Source organism: Phoenix dactylifera, chromosome 2 (assembly GCF_051530095.1).
Source record: "Phoenix dactylifera cultivar Ajwa chromosome 2, Ajwa_hap1_PhDact_Kaust_v1.1, whole genome shotgun sequence".
Taxonomy (NCBI): domain Eukaryota; kingdom Viridiplantae; phylum Streptophyta; class Magnoliopsida; order Arecales; family Arecaceae; genus Phoenix; species Phoenix dactylifera.
In genome coordinates, this window is record NC_143191.1 from 4800153 (window position 1) to 4819337 (window position 19185).

A 19185-nucleotide genomic window follows, 5' to 3' on the forward strand; every position below is an offset into this window, starting at 1 on the left:
GTACGTTATTAGTGCACTGCATCAATCCTCGACTCTCTTGGGCCGACCCAATCGTTAGGCAACTTAGGTAGTCGTCTAAGGCTTCGTCCCAAAAAAAACCCACCATAGAAAAAGCCTCAGACAAAATAAATAAATAAAAAAAAACCCTCTCTATGAGTACATCTTAAGCTAACCCACTATATGAAAGACTTTAAAATAAACCAATCTTAAGCTTCCAAAATACATCGAGCCGCCTCTGCCCACGATGAAATTGCGCTCTCACTCGAGAGCAGAGCAGCCGGTACTTGAGCGAAAATCTTGCCCTTTAGGACATTGGCTGAACTTGGACATGCTATTCAGACCAAGCTATCCGGTCAGGACGGAAGGACGAGATTCGGTCCGCCAGAACTGGACGGCCCACGGAGGACCCACGGTCTCCTCCGTCCCGTCGCTACCTGTGACTTGACAGCCAACCGGAACGTACCTATTCTTCTCAAACAGTATTAACCGCCGTCACGGGTCCCTTCTTCACGTGCGCCGCACATGCTTCCCCCGGCGCGCTCGGACGGACCTCGTCCGTCGATTACCGCCTGCCATCGACCACGGACTGTACGATTCGGGTTACGTATTGCCCCACTAATCCTTGCTGGATCCCACCACCCCTCCCTCCCTCCTCTCTGAGCCCTCTCCTCCCTCCCATCGATAAATAATTAAAATATTCACTTAAAAATTAATACTTCCGTTATCAGATCCCATTGTTTGCGTCTCGGAGAACTGGAACTCCTCTGAGCTCCTATGATTCCTGATAAATAACCCAAGAAAGCGAAAAAAGGAAACTAGTTGTTCTTGAAAATAGATTAAAATTTAAAACAGGTAGACCTCTCGGGAGGATGCCGGAGAGCGATGGCGACGCGAGCCAAAGCTCAAACTCCACTTCGGATCCAAACCCTAACCCTAATTCTAGCGCTAGAAATGGCGAAAGCGCGCCACAGCTCAAGAAGTCTCGGACCATCTCCGCCGCCACCGGCGCCGTCTTCCCCGGGCCCCTACACCCCGCCATCCGCCGTTCCTCCACCGGCCCCCTCCCGCCCCCCCGCCGCCTCACCGTCGCCGTCGACAACCCCTCCGACGCCCCTCCCAATGCCGGAGCCTTCGATCGGGAATGGTGCTTCCCCTCCTTCCTCGGGCCCTACCCCTCCCGCCCCCGGACCGCCGCTCGGGCGCCCGCCGGGGCCCGGCCGCCGCCCGCGCCCAGGCGGCCGGAGCCTCGTCCTCCCTTGCCGGACCGAAAGGGTCCGGCGGGGGCTGCGAGTTCTCCACATCGGACTCTCGCACGGGTCTCGGAGGCGGAGAAGAAGAAGGAAGCAGTGAAGCGGCTGCTGGTGCTGGAAGAAAGGAAGCAGCTCTCGCTCCCTTCTTCTACTTCAGCTGCTTCAGCTGGAGGGGCAGCTCTCCGGTTTGACAATTCTTTGATTCTTTTACTTGTGAGTTGTCTAATCCCCCGTATTGCCTTCATTAAATTAAGAATATTCCTTCTTTAGCTTCTAGTGATTGATTCCACCATCTCTTTTGCGGCAGCTACTTGTAGTTTCTGTATCGTGTGCTTTGTTTGCAGTTTCTCAGCGAAAGAGAGTTTTAGAGCTTGAGGTATTGCCTTTGCTCTGTACCTCTCCTGTACTTTTTTTTTTCAATTTTATTTGGATTTCCAAATAAATGGAAAAAAGATATTATAGTTGCATTTGATACTGGCTCTGGTGATATCCAGTATGTAATTTTAATTTCTTTTGACAGCAAGAGATTAACAACATCCGTCAGTTGTGTAGAGGAAATGGTGTCGATAGTGATGATGGTGTTAAAATTTTGCAGCCTGAGGATAGGAATTCCATTACTTATTTTGGTAACATTGACAGTAGAACTGTTGTTTTGTATACTGTGGTGATCTCACTAGCGACACCTTTTTTTCTTTTTAAATACCTCGATCACCTGCCTCAATTAAAGACCCCATCCAAAAGTATGAAGAATAACGAGGAAGAAGCTCCTTTAAAGAAGCGGATTGCATATACAGTGGATGTGTTCTTCTCTATGTATCCTTATGCTAAGCTCCTTGCTCTTCTTTTTGCTACTGTGCTTCTTATTGGATTTGGAGGGTTGGCATTGTATGCCGTTAGTGATGCTAGCATTTCTGAAGCTCTTTGGCTTTCGTGGAGCTTTGTGGCGGACTCTGGAAACCATGCTGACCAGGTTGGGCTGGGGCCAAGGATTGTTTCAGTGTCTATCAGTTCTGGGGGCATGTTGATATTTGCGATGATGCTTGGGCTTGTATCAGATGCAATATCAGAAAAGGTGGATTCTTGGCGGAAGGGGAAGAGTGAAGTGATTGAGAGTAATCACATCCTAATCCTTGGATGGAGTGACAAACTGGTAAGTTGTTTGAGAAATTTTGGACTTTTGAATGCTAGCTGTACTTTAATAAGAAAACATGGCTGGTGCTTTTAGTTCTCTCCACACACTATGCAATATATTCACACTGGTGATGTCTAGATTATGAAAAAGACTTTGATAAAGTGCATATGTGCTTTGGAAAAAAATGGTGCATTGATAATGAGGTACCATTAATAATCATCACTTATTCATGGAAAAAAGCAACAGTATATCTCATGACAGTGGGTAAACAATCAGGTGCACTGTTAATAAATTACCGTCAAATGATTTATTCATGGAAGAACCAACAATACAATTCATGATAGTTTGTGCCCCAAGAGGGAATTTGGTATAGCAGTATGCTTTTTCTGTGGGCTTCAGGTTGGTGCTCTAAGGGAGAATTTGATCTTGTGGCATCATTTTTGATTAAGGTCCTCGAGGTCCAGAGAACAACTTTGAAAAATTCCATATTCACCTTTAAACTGCTTCTTGGATTGTACAAAATATTTTCATGCCATCCTGTGCTTGATCTGGCATTGCTATTTTTGGTGGCGGCAATAGATAGATAGATAGAGAGAGAGAGGAGGAGGAGGAGGAGGAGGATGTGGGGGTTGGAGGGAAGGAGGGGGAAGTGGGTGGCAATGTGCTAAGCAGAAGCCTGATGGTTATGTAGGTAATTATTGTTAAAACTTATCAACATTTATAGCATTATATGCATCAACCTGGGAGGAGTTGGGCAAAAGCCAAATTTCAGTGAACCTAAGACTGTCCCTTATCTTTGTCAGGCTTCAAGAACTCGGCCTGACTTGGCCTATTGGGTCTATATTTATTGCTCAGGTTTCCTTATAATTGGGTGGAGACTTGACTGCTTAGGGCCTGAACTGCCGACGTCTACTTCTAGGGTATACTTTCAAGATATATCATAGTCTATACAAGCTATGCTAAATTAGCTCGTAAATACTAACTTAGCTCATAATTTTTTCTTTGAAAAAAGCAAGATAAAGGCACTAGATGGATGAGCTTCCTCAATAATCCATATTATAGCAGGCTGGAGTTCAAGTTTAGGTTTTGAATGAAATACCTGTGGCCACTTGTTTAAAAATAAAAATTGAGTTATTCATTTTATTTTCAATGAGTTTTCCTTGGAAAATGCATCTTACTCCATTCTCAGAATTCATGTATCATTTTAAAAGAAAATGAAATCACTAGACAACACTTTGCATACATAGTTCACATCTATGCGGTATGTAAAATGCAAATCTATGTACACAGACATATATAATGTTGTCAGGGATATACAATATGTCCCCGTAACTTCATGCTTGCAAGAAAACACATTTATAATTATATACTTTACATTGTGGACATATTTTCGTATAGGCATGCATACGTAAGAGAACACACACACACATATATGTATTTATATGATGCTCTGAATGGTCACGTATGCAATTTCAGACACGTCAACTACCCAAGCAGTCAACCAGGCAACTGGGAACTGTCTGTAATAACATTGCATTTGCGCTGTTTCACATGTTAAAATAAGTAGCTGTCCTATAACTTGATTGAAAGTGCTCTTAACATTTGAAAAATTATTTAGGATTGTTCTGATGTCTTTTGGGCTAGCACCTTTAAATAATTACTAATTATTGTGAAAAGAGACTCCAGAGTTTTTTTTTTTTAATTTTGAGTAATTAATTTGCACTCAAAAATCAGACTCCACTACCCTATTGATTTTGCCACACTCCTCTCAGCTCACGTTAATGCACTACCAAACTTTCGGATTGCCACCTCCTATCTGATCTCTTTCTCCATTTATTTCATCATTCATTCGCATGCACTTGGCTACTAGTTGGATGCAATGTCAAATTGTCAATATTTCTAATGGTGCATCCAACATCATGAGCAGTTACCAAAACAAAGCATCAAAAAACTTCGCCAAAGTCACTTTCTTCTAGGGTCACAGCTCATTTAGATCCTTTTGTACCTTTGGCTTGACAAGAATGCTCTAGATTTCTGCATGTCAGCATCATTTTGGTTGGTCAATTCAGTGGATTCAAGTTTGAAGTATAAGGAAAGGAGTCTAATAATTTTCTTTTTTGAATGTTTTGCGAGTGCATGCATGTGTGTTTTAATGTGCTACCCATAAAAATTGTAAAAATTAAGCAGCAAATCTTTTATTTATTAATGTTAGCATTCATTTGGGTAGATTGGAGATTAACATAAAAATGAGATGTATGAATTAGTTTTAAACTATATTTGGTAGTGTTTGGAGCATATACCATTATATTTTTATAGAACGAGCAAAGCATATTTAAGCTCGGAGAGGGATAAATGCAGTTAGACACAGAGAGAGAGAGAGAGATGGGGAGAAAGAGAGAGATGCCAGCACTCGAATTCTCATGTGGAGAGGGGTGCTAACTGATTGAGCTAAGTCTGGTTGGCTAATGCAATTTAATATAACTTGGCGTTTTTGGGAGAGTGACTAGCTTTACAGTGACTACCTTCTACTCACTTACCTCTTCCACTCTCAAGGAACGTAAAACTTGCCATATTATCCTCTTCTTTTATTTGGATCCCAATGTCTTACTTAAATTTTAGACGCTTTATTTTGTCCTGTTATCCATATCTTTTGTTTGGACTTGAAGAATGCTTCCTTAAATTTAGGCACATTATTTTGTTTCTTTTTCTTTGTTTACTCTAATGGTCTAACCATTGCTCTTCTCATTATAGAGAAATTATGGAGAAACCAAAAATTGAATAGTAAACTTTTAATCCTAGATTGGAAATGGGATAAGTGGTGGGATAAGGTAAGGCAGGACTACCTTATCCCTGCAATCAAGGCCAAACAAGTCAAAAAATGGTTTGAGATTGCTGATCCTTGACAGTTTGGTCAAATATGGAATAATTGGAGATTAACAATACCCAAGGTACCCTGGTATTGGGGTGTCCTCATGTTTTTCCCACATACCTTTATGGAATAACCATAATAAACCTTTATTAGCAAAGACAAACTTGAAAGAGGGGAATTTTTGTCCTTTATTCCAACAATAATCATTATTGTTTTGTTATGTTGTACTATGGTGCAATGCAATCATGACATAGATAGAGGTGGCAATGGATCAGAATGGGTTAGGCTCAGGTCAGGTCAAATACAGGTTGAGTCACAAAGCTCTCAACCCATACCCATCCCATTTATAATAGGTTGTAAAGTATAAATCCATACCCAACATGCCAACCCAATTAGTTCTTCATTGTCAATTATATGTCATAGCAAATAAAAATAAAATATAGCAAAAAATAGAGGATTTAAGGTTGGCATCCAAATAAAGTAAGAAAGCATGAAGGAAACTTAACATGAAGAAGAAAATGCAATAAATCTTAAACACATAGTTTCCTTCACTTTAATTAGAGTGCTTTTCTTTTATTCTTTAACTGTCACAATCTGCTTAAACATTTGAACCAATATTTGAATAGGCCATAGCTTGTTGCACAATTACCACCTTCCTGGAGGTTTGGGGTGGGATTTTGAAGGGCTTTTTGACCCTCGTAACACGTCAGGTTAGAAGGGCCAGACCCTTACATGACTCATTTGTAATCAGGTTGGTCTTGGCTATCCGTCCCAATCCAATTATAAAAAAACATGTACCCAAACTCATCCATTTAAGGTGGGTTTAGGCAGGTTGGTTGGTCAGGGTCACAAATGGCCTGCCCTGGACATGGGAAAAATGATTTATCCAAAAAAAAATTCTACCTTATTCTAGAATATATTATACCTCATCAAGGATAATGACGCCTTATCCCCCAATTGCCTATCCCGCTTCCATATAGGCCTTAATGTTCACCCAGTACAATTAACCCCATCTCTTGGTTTTCTTCAATTTACCCTTTATGTTTTCATATGATTGACTATATAGTTTTATCTTTTTATACATGTTTGGTGGAGTTGTAAGACATGTGGAAGGTTCGCCGTACTGGTACTGGACCTTGTACCGGTGCCACACTAGTATAGTGTCGGTACGACATACCATGGACATGCAGATTCCATCAATACAAGCAACACTCTATTGCATAGTTTCCAGCAATGTAAACAACACTCTGCATGTATGTTTTGTATTTAATGGCATGGCTGCTTTGTTGTTACTTTATCTTGAAATAGATAGTACATATCCTGGATAAAAGAAATGGTTTAAGAACCACCATAAGGTCGAATATTACAAACATAAGTTATCTATATAATTTTACGTTTTTTGTTTTCAACTTGAAGAACATGCAGATTGTTACTTTCTGTCTATGTTATAAATAATGAATATTGTATCTGAATGACACTAAAAGCTTAAGCTGATAGGAAAAGGATTAACAATGGATATTAGGCTTGACACCCCTCTTCACATGTAGCCTAGACCATGTACGTGGAGGGATAACTAAGTCAACACAAACAAACAAGAATCAGGATAACAGAAAAAGTAGGGATAATTAGATAAATAACTTAATTAGAGGAATTCAAACTTATGACCCTCCAGCAAATACCATGTTGAGTAACCAAACGACCCAAAAGCTTAAGCTGATAGGGTAAGGGTCAAAAATGTTTGGCTTTAACATATTGATCTTATTTAACTTTTATGGTTATTTTAGTTATTCCAATTATCTTTTCCATGATGATAATTGCTTCTTCTAGTGTTGTTTCTTTTTTTAATCTCAAATTAACATCTTAGAAATCTATAATTTTCTTTGCTAAGTGATGTACTATTTTCTGATGATTGCACAATAGGGCTCTCTTCTCAAGCAGCTAGCAATCGCAAATAAGAGCCTTGGTGGTGGTGTAGTTGTGGTGCTAGCAGAAAGAGACAAAGAAGAAATGGAGATGGACATAGCAAAACTAGAATTTGATTTCATGAAAACATCTGTTATCTGTAGGAGTGGCAGTCCTCTCATACTGGCCGACTTGAAAAAGGTACCCCTAGGTGAAACTATGCAACATAGTTTACTATCTAGCCTTTTGACTGCAAATTTTCTTGTCATTTTCAAGACAACGGTAAGCTTCTGCATGCTTGACTTTTAACTGCATATTGATAGGTTTCAGTTTCCAAAGCACGTGCTATCATTGTTTTGGCGGCTGATGAAAATGCAGACCAAGTTAGTAGTTTCCCCCAACATCTTCTAGGGTCCAGAACTTGTTTTTAGACCTTATGAGCCAGACAATAATTCTTATCTGTATTATGTTTTCCTAGAGTGATGCACGTGCTTTGCGGGTTGTACTGAGCCTTACTGGTGTAAAAGAGGGCTTAAGGGGTCACGTTGTTGTCGAGATGAGTGATCTTGATAATGAGCCTTTAGTGAAACTTGTTGGAGGAGAACTAATTGAAACTGTGGTTGCTCATGATGTGATTGGACGTTTGATGATACAATGCGCTCTCCAACCTGGCCTTGCACAGGTAATGTTCAACCCCTGACTTATTTATCTGGTGCTAAGATTAGCGAGTTATATTTTAAAAAGCATTTCATTTTTTCCCTTTCCTTTTGTTTCCTACATTTTTCTTTTTTCCTCAATTTTTGTGTTTTTGATCATATAATGTGGACTCCATATGGGCCTTGCACTGATAGCATTCAACCCCTGATTTCCTAATAGGAGGGCGTTGAAATTGGTTAGTTCTATCTATTTTGAGTTGCTCTATATTTATTCTTGTTCATTTTATTTTTTCTCTTTCCACCCCGCTGTGGTCTTCCTAAGAAGAATGTTGTTGTATACTCAAGTTCGTCTATCTATTCTGATTTAGTCCCATTTATGCAGGAACATGCAACTACCAGGAATTTTTTTTGGAAGAACTGAGTGCTAGTGCTGGGATTTTAAATTAAACTTTCAGCTGAGAAATCTCTTCTTGCTTTCAATTTAAAGTATTAGTTTTATGGCTTATGTTTACTTCTCCCAGCTCAGCAAAAATCAGTTGTAAAAAAGGGCATATATTTGGAATGGTTAATGTTTCATATGCGATTACAGACATATAAGTATCAAAGTTTTTGTGTTTGGAACTCTTTGCAGCACTTAAACTGTACATAGGCATGGCTTGTAAATAATCATAAGTGGTCTTATTCTTTGGACAAGTGTTTTCTTCAGACTTGAAACTTGTGGATAGTGTTTTTTTCCTCTTTTTTTTGTGGTTACAAATTATTTTGTGTAAATCTTTCTTTGAGTTCATCTGGATCATACATAAAATAGTATTGCTATTGCTAACTTTTGCAGATATGGGAAGATATATTGGGATTTGAGAATGCTGAGTTCTATATAAAAAGGTGGCCTCAGTTGGATGGTATGCATTTTGAGGATGTACTAATTTCATTCCCTGATGCAGTACCTTGTGGAGTTAAGGTTGCTGCAAATGATGGGAAAATCATAATAAACCCTGATGACAATTATGTTCTAAATGATGGCGACGAAATCCTCGTTATTGCTGAAGATGATGATACTTATGCTCCGGGTCCTTTACCAGAGGTATACCGTCAGACTTTTCTTCATGTATCACAAGATCTTGAGCATCCAAATCTTGTGTTTGGGCAGTCTGCTTCCACCGGTGCCCTTTCTTGCAGTGTAAATCAATACTGAGCTACTTCACACCAGTTAATTTGTTTATGTGCTTGTGTTATCTGTGTGCATGCACATAAAGTACAACACTAAAAGTTTAACTTGAATAGATTCTTGTAAGCTTGTTGCATCTATGTGTTCCACATTTTTAATGATGAACCATGTTCTTCTGTATAAAATGCATTGTTAGGTCCATGAAAAAACTTGAAAGAGAGGAGATATGCTGTATGTAATGTATTCTCTGCTTTCTTTCCAAGCAAAAATACCATATGTGATAGGTATGGCAAACAGCTGCAGGTTTATATTCTTATTGATCCTTAAGAATGGTCATTCTGTGGTAAACATATTACTCATTGTGAACTTTCTGTTCTGTTCAATTCTCATTTCTCATTTTCCTTGTGCATCTTGTTGTTGACTCTAACAGAGTAACAGAAATAATCACCAATAATCAGTTTGACTTCCAGTAGACAATTTCTATACATATAACTCTCATGTTTTCATTGAAAATTTGGTGAATGTGAAATAAATAAAATAAATAAGCCATTTAAACAAGTTCGTTTGACTTTTTCAGTAAAATAATTCCAACAACTTTTCTCCTAAAATTTGATGTTCATTTCATATTTTGAGTCCTTTTTCCTTTTTCCCCTTCTAATTGGCCACTGTTCAGCCTGATTTTAACTGGTGAAAACTTTTATAGGAATTCTAGAAGCTTCTTAGATTATGGGGAGGTAGCTACCTAGCTATTGGTTGTCCAGGATAGAGTGATAGTCTGCTCTTTTGCTTCACTCTGATTCTTGTGCAGAGTTTTCTTCAAAAGAGTTTTCTGTTATCTGATTGTTTTTTCATTTTTTTTCTTTCTGCGTTCTTGCATCATTGCGATATCTAAAACATTTGTGTTGACGGTTACTAATCTAAAAATTCTTGAGCTTTTTTTTTTTTTTGACCTTTGGTTTTTGCCTTGAGTAACTAGACACCAGTTGCTTCTCAATTCTGTATTACAAAATTAGTAGCAAAAGTAAATACCAAGCTACTATTTGGTATCTTAAAAAAATATTCATGTTTTTGTCCACACTTCTTTGTTTTGGATGGTGGATTAATTTGAGTAATATTTGATTGTGCATTTTCTTTCTCTTCTGTTGGCACGGTTCACTCTGGATATTTCTTGTCTCAGGTACGCAGAGGTTTTCTACCTAATGCTCCTTGCCCTCGTAAATATCCAGAAAAGATTTTGTTCTGTGGTTGGCGTCGGGACATTGATGATATGATAATGGTAATTCGAAGCTTGTATTGCATTAATTTTCTAAGTTATCTTCAAAATTTTGTGACTTTTTGATACTAGGTAACTTTATATTGATTATAGTTTTCTCTCCTTAACCATTATATATCTGTTTAGTACCTTCAGGTCTTCAATTTCCATACATGTACTGACCTGTGTGCCTTCTTCTTCTTCCTTTTAGATATAAATAGTTACCGCCTTGATCCAAACCCAGTTTTCCATGTTCAGGTGTTAGAGGCTTTTCTTGCTCCAAATTCTGAACTGTGGTTGTTCAATGAGGTACCAGAGAAGGAAAGAGAAAAGAAGCTGGCAGATGGTGGGTTAGATCCTTTACGATTGATAAATATTAAACTTGTCCACAAGGAGGGAAATGCTGTCATCCGTCGACATTTAGAAAGCCTTCCTTTGGAAACATTCGATTCTGTAAGTGTTCACAGATTCCTAGATACTGAATATTAACTTTGTTGAAGTTGAGGTTTTAACTTCATAGAGTAACGACTCAGGAAATCTAGTCTGACTTAAGATATAAGAAATGAGAATGTTTGAAATTATTGTGAAAATTTTCTCTTTTTTTAATATCTGCCCTGACTCAGCTTTTTCTTTGATGTTCTTTTTGTTAGAACAAAATTTTGAAATTAACAAGGTTAGTCTATTAAATCCAGAAGGATAACAATTTCTAGAGCCGGTTAAACACATATTTTATTTTCATGTAAGAATGCGAGCATATCGAACCTTCGCCATTGTTTCTGGCTTGGTCATCTAGTTCTAGAGCTATGCTCGGCAACTTATCAGAATAGTCCCTTCGATTCGTGTCCATCTATCTCTATCCAAGTCCCTCGAATTTCAATGTGATTATTGTTAGGTTGAAAATCTTTTGCATAGGTTTAGAGCTCTCACACATCAAAGAACCAAGGGCATTTTGCTAATCAGTGAGGTGAATAACTATCATACTTTGGGAAACATATAGGAAGGTATTCCAGTGTACTTGATTTTATTAGATTCATGCAGCAAACAAAGTCTTATTGAGACATTGAATTTATATGATTCGCAAATGCTAAGATAATTTGGTAAGCCACTAAGCTAATCAATGGGTTATCTTAAAGAAAATGTAATAATCCTCTCAGAAACTTATTGGTGGTCCATTTAACTTTCGAACTTTCAGAGGATTGTACATTTGAACTTTGGAGGCATGAGGTGAGGGGGATCAATGCTATATTCTGTGCTTATCTTGCTGTTGGTTATTGAGAAGCATAAATTCAGATGGTGAGAGGCAAAATTATGGGTGTTAAGAGTCTTCTGTGCTCTTAGATTATTAGGAGACCTATGTTCTTCTCATGTTAATCTCAGAAATACATGCCTTCAGGATTTTTATTTCAACTGTTTTGCTGCTTGAGTTAGTGGGCCAGATATCAGAAGTATGCGATCCCACTGTATGTTTTGGGTAACACGTTTTTTTAGTTAAATGATTCATATTATCTTTTTACTGATTATCAATAGTAAGCCTACAGGATTGCTTGCAAAGGCTATAAAAAGTTATATACATTACAATTGAATATGCTTCCTGTTGATCATTCTACACATGACAACTGCTCAGGCTTCTTATCAATACTGTATGCGGGGGCATGGTTAATGCAGTTTCCTGAAAAATATGGTGGCCACTTTTAACCTTATGAGTTATCTTGCTAAGGAGTCAAATGTGTGATGGTCACCTTCTAGTGGAAGTTTGAGCAAGGACTAAGATTTAAAGTAATGGATAAAATAACACTATATTGACCATTATACGCGTATGCAAGCAGACATACATGTACATGCACCGAGGTAATGTGCATGTGTGCTTGAATGTCTGTGTGTTGGTCATAATATGACAAGTTTAATGGCAGGTACATGACTCTTTCACTGTTCATCAAGTCAAAATAATTTCTTTAAAAAATTCAAATCTCCATACCAGTTCAGAAAATATATTTTGTCTTATGTATGGTTAGTTGAACAAATAATGTTATTATTTTATTCTCAGTTATTACCTGTTATAGTTGACTAATAATGGTCATCTGAACAGCTATTATCGTATTTTCCAAAAAATCAAGTTAACAGTTGACCAGGCAAATAACAGCCATCATTTCTATGATGATGATAAATATTGGTTAGGAGGCTTGGTTTTTTGGTGATATTGCCAATATTACCCTGGTTTTTAGACACTTTTTTGGCAGATTAAGACATTATTGTAGAATTTATGTAACATTATTCAATTTTGGTGCGAAATTCAATGCTATGCACCATATATTTAGATTTTATGCTGAAAAGCTTGGTTCAAATATTTTAATTTCTTCAACTATGTTCAATGCTAACCTTGAACCAACAGATTTTAATACTGGCAGATGAGTCTGTAGAGGACTCCATTGTGCATTCTGACTCACGATCTCTGGCTACCCTTCTCCTAATTCGTGATATTCAGGTATTTAGTGCATGGGATTGTGAATTTGAGTTCACAAGTTTATTCGTTTCCTTTGACTTTCAATTCATGTGAGTTAATATTTTCTCTGCTTTCAAAGTCACCTCATAGTCCACAATCTAAATTTCTTTATCTTTTCTTATACCATATCAGTATGGTTAACTTACAAAGTAAGCTTCGACTTATTTCATCATTCTATCAATTTGATATATATTGCAACATTTGTTCTTATGTGTTCATTCTTGGAGAGATCAAGACATTTGCCATTCATGGATTCTGCAGTTGGTTTCAATATAGATAACTTATATGTTTACATATATATATAAAAAATCCTGATCATTATGCTGTACGATTTCTACCCTTCCCTTATTCTTTATACTTATTGTGCTCAGATACGTTACAACATTCTCTTTCATGTTTCATGAACTTGTTTTGGGTTGTGTTGCATGAGCCAGCTGTCAGAGTCAAATTTACAAAAGTGTTCCTGTGTTTAACTTTGCATGAGGAAGTCATGGAGATATGGGGACATGTTGGAACTGTACTATTTTTTAACTAAACTATGCGCCTTTGATTTTTTTAAAAATGTTTTATGATAGATTATATTAAAATATATTATTCATTAAGGTGTTTAAGTATACATGTTTCTCATTCGAACTCCAAAATTTGCTTAAGGACACCAAAACTATGACATTTTGTGAAGTTATTTTGAGAAAGTCAAACATCATTATGGAGGGGCAAACTCATTATGAGGATGGTCTACTCTCCATCGATCTTTAAAATCTACAACCAAAGAGCTAATGAGTATCTATGTGTTTGACGTGTACTCCGCTCATGAATACAAACCAAATTTGGATTTTTTGAGATTGATGTGGGTAGACTCGAGTTGAATCTTGATGCATTAAGTAGTTCACAATAATGTACTAATCTATTGAATAAATACCAGTATCACTCAATGTAGCATAAACTAATAATAAAAATTGTTTGATGCTTGGTAACTATGTTTTTGAAGTACTGTTAACATCTATTTTGTACCGAACTGAGATAGTGCTTTTAGTAGATGGAAATGACAATAAAAGATATTGCATAGTGCTTTCAATTATTTAACTATTTATACTATCAAAATTGTTATCCTATAAGTTATTTATTTTACTATTAATCTAAATAATAAAAAAATTATGTAATTATTTTTAGCAGTGATTACCAAGTAACAAAGAATATCATAATATCAAATGGGGCAGTTCTTGATTCTAATAACAACATAAATATTTGACTTTGTTTACCCACATACAAAGTGGCAATAAAATTGTTCGTACATTTATTCAATATCCAATTATACTTTTAAATTTGATCCGAAAACTTCAAATTCACCACTCTACGATCATTTATATTTGGATTCAGCAAATGAAATAGGTTCTTGGCTACTGCAATGCATATTTCATTATTCAATGCAAAATGTACCGCAAAAGGAACAAAAGCTAGTGATCAGACTGACGTGCTATTGAGTGTGGTTGTCACGAACTTTCCATTGGGTCAGAACTTGACAAATGACATTGGAGGGCTCTTGCCATCAATGAGGGTCTTCATTCTCGACATCAATGACAGTCTTCATGCATTGCCCAACCTAGTTGCCAAGTTTTAAGGCTGGCAAAGACCGTCATAGTTGTTGGAGACGATGAGGCTGTAGTTGCGGTTGAAGTTGATGGTAGCGATGAGCTCCTAGTGGGTAGGGAGGACGTGGAAGCACTTGTCGGACTTGACCTCCTAGAGAGATGGTCGCTTTGAAGGATCCGGAGGTGATCATGTTGGATTGCAGGTTGAAGGAGTTGCAGAAGTCGTAGTTGGTGTGACCAGTGAGGGTCTTGATGGGGGCTATTGTGGCAAGTCTCCAACTGCAGATGGTTCGATCATCAAAGGTGGAGGGGCGGTAGTGATTGTTGGTGGAAGAAATGTTGGAGACATCCTCATCGTGGCTAGAGAGCTCGACATGCAGGGAGAGGTCGACGATGGACCAGATGCAGGGTCTTGTTGGAGGCTGAGCAAGGAGGGAGCCATGGGGGGAGGGGGGGACTTTACTGACGAGATGACACACTTGTGGCTGTCAAGTTCATGCAGAGGATATAGGGCTGGGGAATGGTGGGGGTGGCACCTCTATCCACCACAGCAGTCATTGGGTTGGGGGGGTTTAGCGGCGACCATGGATGGATGGCAGGGTTTGAGGTCCCCAAAGCTTGGTTAGACTTGGATGGGGGGAACTAGAAGAATGTGAAATGGAATTAGGTTTTAATAAGTATTTAAAAGGGCACAAATGGAATTATGAAGAATTAGTATGGGGTTTTCTATCTTTGCAAAAATTTTATTGAAACGAAAACAACTTCCCTTTTGTTTTGTCGAGCAAAGGTTTTGCTCAGAAGCTCGAAATTGGAGCTTTCCACTGTAAACTTCTTTAAGCTTTTAGAGGTGGTAGAAGGCTATTTCAAAATTTTTACCAAACATCTTAAAATCATCCAAAAGGGCATTTGACTCTCCAAGTAGAGCTTTTTAGCCCTCCAATTGCCATATCAAATGGGACCTTACTTAATACTGGATAAAACTAATAGCCCATTTAAGCAAGAGGACTCATCTAAGCATATTTTGTTCTATATCCTTTGATTGCCAAGCTAAGCAAGAAAGCCAATCTAAGACTTGGTAGCCAAAATCTTCTACCTAAGATAATGCACCCAAATTGGAATCTTTAACCTGCTTCCGGTTCCTAAGCACTTTCATAGTTAAAGTGCTTTTAAAATATCCACTTACCTGCTCCTCCACCTGTTACCAACTTTGGCAACTAAGGGACTCTAAGCATGCCATTTTAATGATAACCCATCTAAGCATATGCCAATTTATTTTGTTTTGACGGCCCATCTAAACATATTTTTTTTCTATTTCATTTGGATAACCTATCTAAGAAAGAGAAATCCAGTCTAAGTATCGAACCATTTTATTTCATTTATTCATCTTAATATTTCTTTTAATTTTTGAAAACATGCAAGGAAAAATGGATCATATCAACATGCAATGTGTTTTTAATTAGTAAAGAAATTAGTGAAAACCATGGAAAAGGAGAATAAACAATAAATATATGTGCTTGTTAACTAAAAATTAATTTTGGTTACTTTTGGTGGAAACTACCAATCAGCAAATATTGTCAAAACCACCTGAAACTAACTGAAACTAATGAAAAGTTGGCTGAAATTTAAAACTTCAATCAGTTTCACATAGATGTCGGCCAAAAGCGATCTGTGACTGAATAGATTGGTTTCAACTGAAAACTTAATTCTTGTTTGGTAAACAAAAACATAAAAAGGTTATCGAAGTATACTTAGCCCAGGATTTAAGAGTTGAGATCACGGTCATCTCAATGGGTGGCTGAGACCAGGATGAACAGAGATCTTGGTTTTTCTCGGCCTATACAAAAGGTAGGAAAATTTGGAAGGAATTGAGAGTTTTTGAAGTTTCAACTGCTATTCTAGGACTGAGGTATCAAAATCTTGGCTGATACGGTGAATCAAAGGTTAGCAACTATAGTGAGGCATTGATTTTGAAATTTATGAGTTCAATCTCTAATTAAGATAGTAAAATGGTGATTAGTAAACATCAGCCAATATCTCAGGATATTGATGTGTATTGGCCAGGATATTGAGGCCAATATTCTGAACATCATATGGCGGTTGCCCAATGCCGACACCAACCGAATCTTGGCAAAGATGGAAACCTTTCTTTAGCCTGCCACGTTCATACCTTCCATCAGTGTTGCTATCCTTCCATTGGAGTGTCAGCATTAGTACTATTTTCCATACTGTGCCAGCCCTTGGCCTGGACAATATGCTATACGACATGCACTACATTGTCCATCACGAAGACAATGAAGATTTTTTGTGGCTTTGAGCTTTGTTGTTTACAAGTTGGAAGCCTTGTTTCAGTAGAACAGTAGAGATAAAATGGATTTTGATTATTGGCAGTTTAGCACTGGTGACAGAACAATTTCCTTCTTGTTATTTACAGTATATCTTGGGAAAAGCTTAGTTAGCTTATACTGTATGGTTTGATAGAGAAGTATTATTTCGAATGATAAACAAATTGGTTCCTCTATTATTGAGATTAATTAACCTTGTGTTGATCTTTTTAAATGGATTACACAATATGTTGCTTTGCTGTTAAAAATCAGTGTCCTTGGGTTGATTATGCTAAATGGATCCAAGGTGAAGTTTGTTAACACTGGTCGCAGAAAAGGATGATTTCATATCTTTAGTGATTTATGAGGCCTAACCCATACTAAATACTGCCTGGTTATGTGAGAGTATGTTATCATATCGAACAATAAACCGAACAATTTGTCATCTTGCTTGCAAGCATATCAACAAAAACAATTATGATAAAAGCCAAAAATACCCATGTCCACATCTCCATCATAGTTCAAGGAACATTGACATTTTAATCTAATCTTTCAACGGATCTAGGTCTAGAGAAAGAAACAACCCTGACATACCTTATTTGCAATCATTTTGTCAAATTGCACTAATTATTACGCCCCATAACAAATTCCTAATGAAGAAGGTGAGACATTAATTGTTTTGAATGAAGTGCTGGATGAAGTTGATCGGGAGGTTGAGCTTATGTTTTAAATCTTATATATTGAAGGTAGTGTCTGATGCTGTAGAATTTGGAAGGCTCTGATATTTGTGTGTCCATGTCCACTCACCCTTATCTATATGCATGTATGCAATGCTACTCCTTGAAGAGGGATCATTACACTTGAATGCTACAATTGCTTCTGTATGGAGCATATAACTGATGCTGTATGAAACTTAATCAAGTTAGTTAATCTTGCAAAGCATCTACTTAGCATCTACTTAGTTTGCTTGCCTGTTTGCAGTCCAAGCGTCTTCCATCCAAGGGAGCAAAATCTCTGCGGTTTGCTGGCTTCTCTCACAGCTCCTGGATCCGTGAGATGCAGCAAGCTTCAGATAAATCAATAATCATCAGTGAAATCTTGGATTCCAGGACTAGGAACCTTGTATCTGTCTCTAGAATAAGTGATTATGTTCTGTCAAATGAGCTAGTTAGCATGGCATTAGCTATGGTAGCTGAAGACAAGCAAATTAACCGGGTTCTTGAAGAGCTTTTTGCTGAAGAGGTACTTCTTGTCACTGTTCAATATTCTATAACAAGATGGCACCAAACTTGTTCCGAGGCACAATTGCAAATAAATTTTATTTTAGTAGGATATGTAATAACTCTGACTCTGATTGGTCATTGGCCCTGCCATAATGTCACTGAACAGACCCACAACTTAGCCACTTGAAGAACAAAGTTTAGAAACCTTTCAATTTTGTTTTACAATACTCACACCACATTTTGATTTGCAGTGACTGGTAAGAGTTCTTCATTATACTTTTAGCATGAACACAAGTTGAATCGCTTTTGTCTTGCATAATTTCAAGATTTCACAAGATATTTTTTCCTTGCTTTTGTTGGTGTCAGCATTGGCAATCCTGGATACATATTCATAGAACTGAAATTTGCTCATATGTTAACAGGGTAATGAGCTGCGCATACGGCCTGCAGAATATTATTTGTATGAGCAAGAGGAATTGTGCTTTTACGATATCATGGTTAGGGGTCGTGAGAGACAGGAGATTGTGATTGGCTATCGCCTAGCCAATACTGACAATGCGATAATTAATCCTACACACAAATCAGAGATTAGAAAGTGGTCCCTTGATGATGTTTTTGTTGTCATCTCTAATGGAGAATGAAGTCATAAGGTAGTTTTTGGTAAGTTTCACTGTTTGATTTCAGCTGTTGTATATTCGTAACGGAAGTCCCTATTGACCAAAAAGAAGGAAGATAGTCACAGAATCAAACCAAACTGCCAATGAATCGTACTAATCCTATCTTTAATTGTTAGGTCTGTATATGTTTGTACAGCTGATCACCTGCATCTCCGTACATTTTTTCATTGCTGCTCTAAGTTATTCATGGATCTGTTTGGCCAGTTTAAAGATAATTCTTGCCTTGTGTCTTTGCTTAATTTGGTATAATCACAGCTTGCATTGGTAGTGATAATAATAGAATTTTATAAGTTGAAAATCATGTGACAAAAGCATTTCTGGCAAATGGGTAATGTTTGGTCCCCAAAGATGCCAACATGGACCGATTGGTCACAGATCTTTTGGGCCTAGCTTGGCTGGATTTGGATCTATCTTAGTTTCTATAATGTGAGCGAAAAAAAATACCTATAAACCAAAATTCATATATTCTAACGGTCTCTAACCTAATCGTCAAACAAGTGTGGATGATTTTAATAGTATGATATTATGTTTTGCTACGTTCTAATGATCAAAATCTAATAAATTTAAATTTATTTGTGTTTTAACTTGTATAGATCTTTAAAATGGATTTTCAATTATGTGCCCTGTCAAGTCATAAATCATAATAGTA

General features: G+C 37.5%; 1 protein-coding gene across 7 annotated transcripts; it reads left to right on the forward strand.

The window, feature by feature from the left end:
* The first annotated feature begins 709 nt into the window (after nucleotides 1-709).
* Nucleotides 710-18659, forward strand: LOC103702674 (putative ion channel POLLUX). Of its 7 annotated transcripts, none has more exons than XM_008785201.5 (12): nucleotides 712-1463; nucleotides 1558-1626; nucleotides 1771-2400; nucleotides 7172-7354; nucleotides 7477-7536; nucleotides 7632-7835; nucleotides 8642-8890; nucleotides 10152-10250; nucleotides 10485-10679; nucleotides 12616-12708; nucleotides 17618-17878; nucleotides 18282-18659. In XM_008785201.5, exons 1-12 carry the CDS (start codon nucleotides 870-872, stop codon nucleotides 18498-18500), a joined length of 2856 nt encoding a protein of 951 aa, XP_008783423.2. In that variant the 5' UTR covers nucleotides 712-869; the 3' UTR covers nucleotides 18501-18659. The 7 variants fall into 7 exon arrangements, 5 of the variants coding, with proteins under 5 accessions (XP_088571194.1, XP_026658648.2, XP_088571195.1 ...); XM_088715067.2 differs by having other exon boundaries at nucleotides 1978-2400; XR_005514500.3 differs by lacking the exon at nucleotides 17618-17878 and having other exon boundaries at nucleotides 710-1463; nucleotides 12632-12708; nucleotides 18282-18420.
* The last annotated feature ends 526 nt before the right edge of the window (nucleotides 18660-19185 follow it).

Coding starts and splice junctions, on each gene's coding strand:
- LOC103702674 (XM_008785201.5), top strand. CDS start 870: ATGCCGGAGAGCGATGGCGACGCGAGCCAAAGCTCAAACTCCACTTCG. Junction 7,836..8,641: donor TCCAACCTGGCCTTGCACAG/GTAATGTTCAAC, acceptor TAACTTTTGCAG/ATATGGGAAGATATATTGGG. Junction 17,879..18,281: donor AAGAGCTTTTTGCTGAAGAG/GTACTTCTTGTC, acceptor ATATGTTAACAG/GGTAATGAGCTGCGCATACG.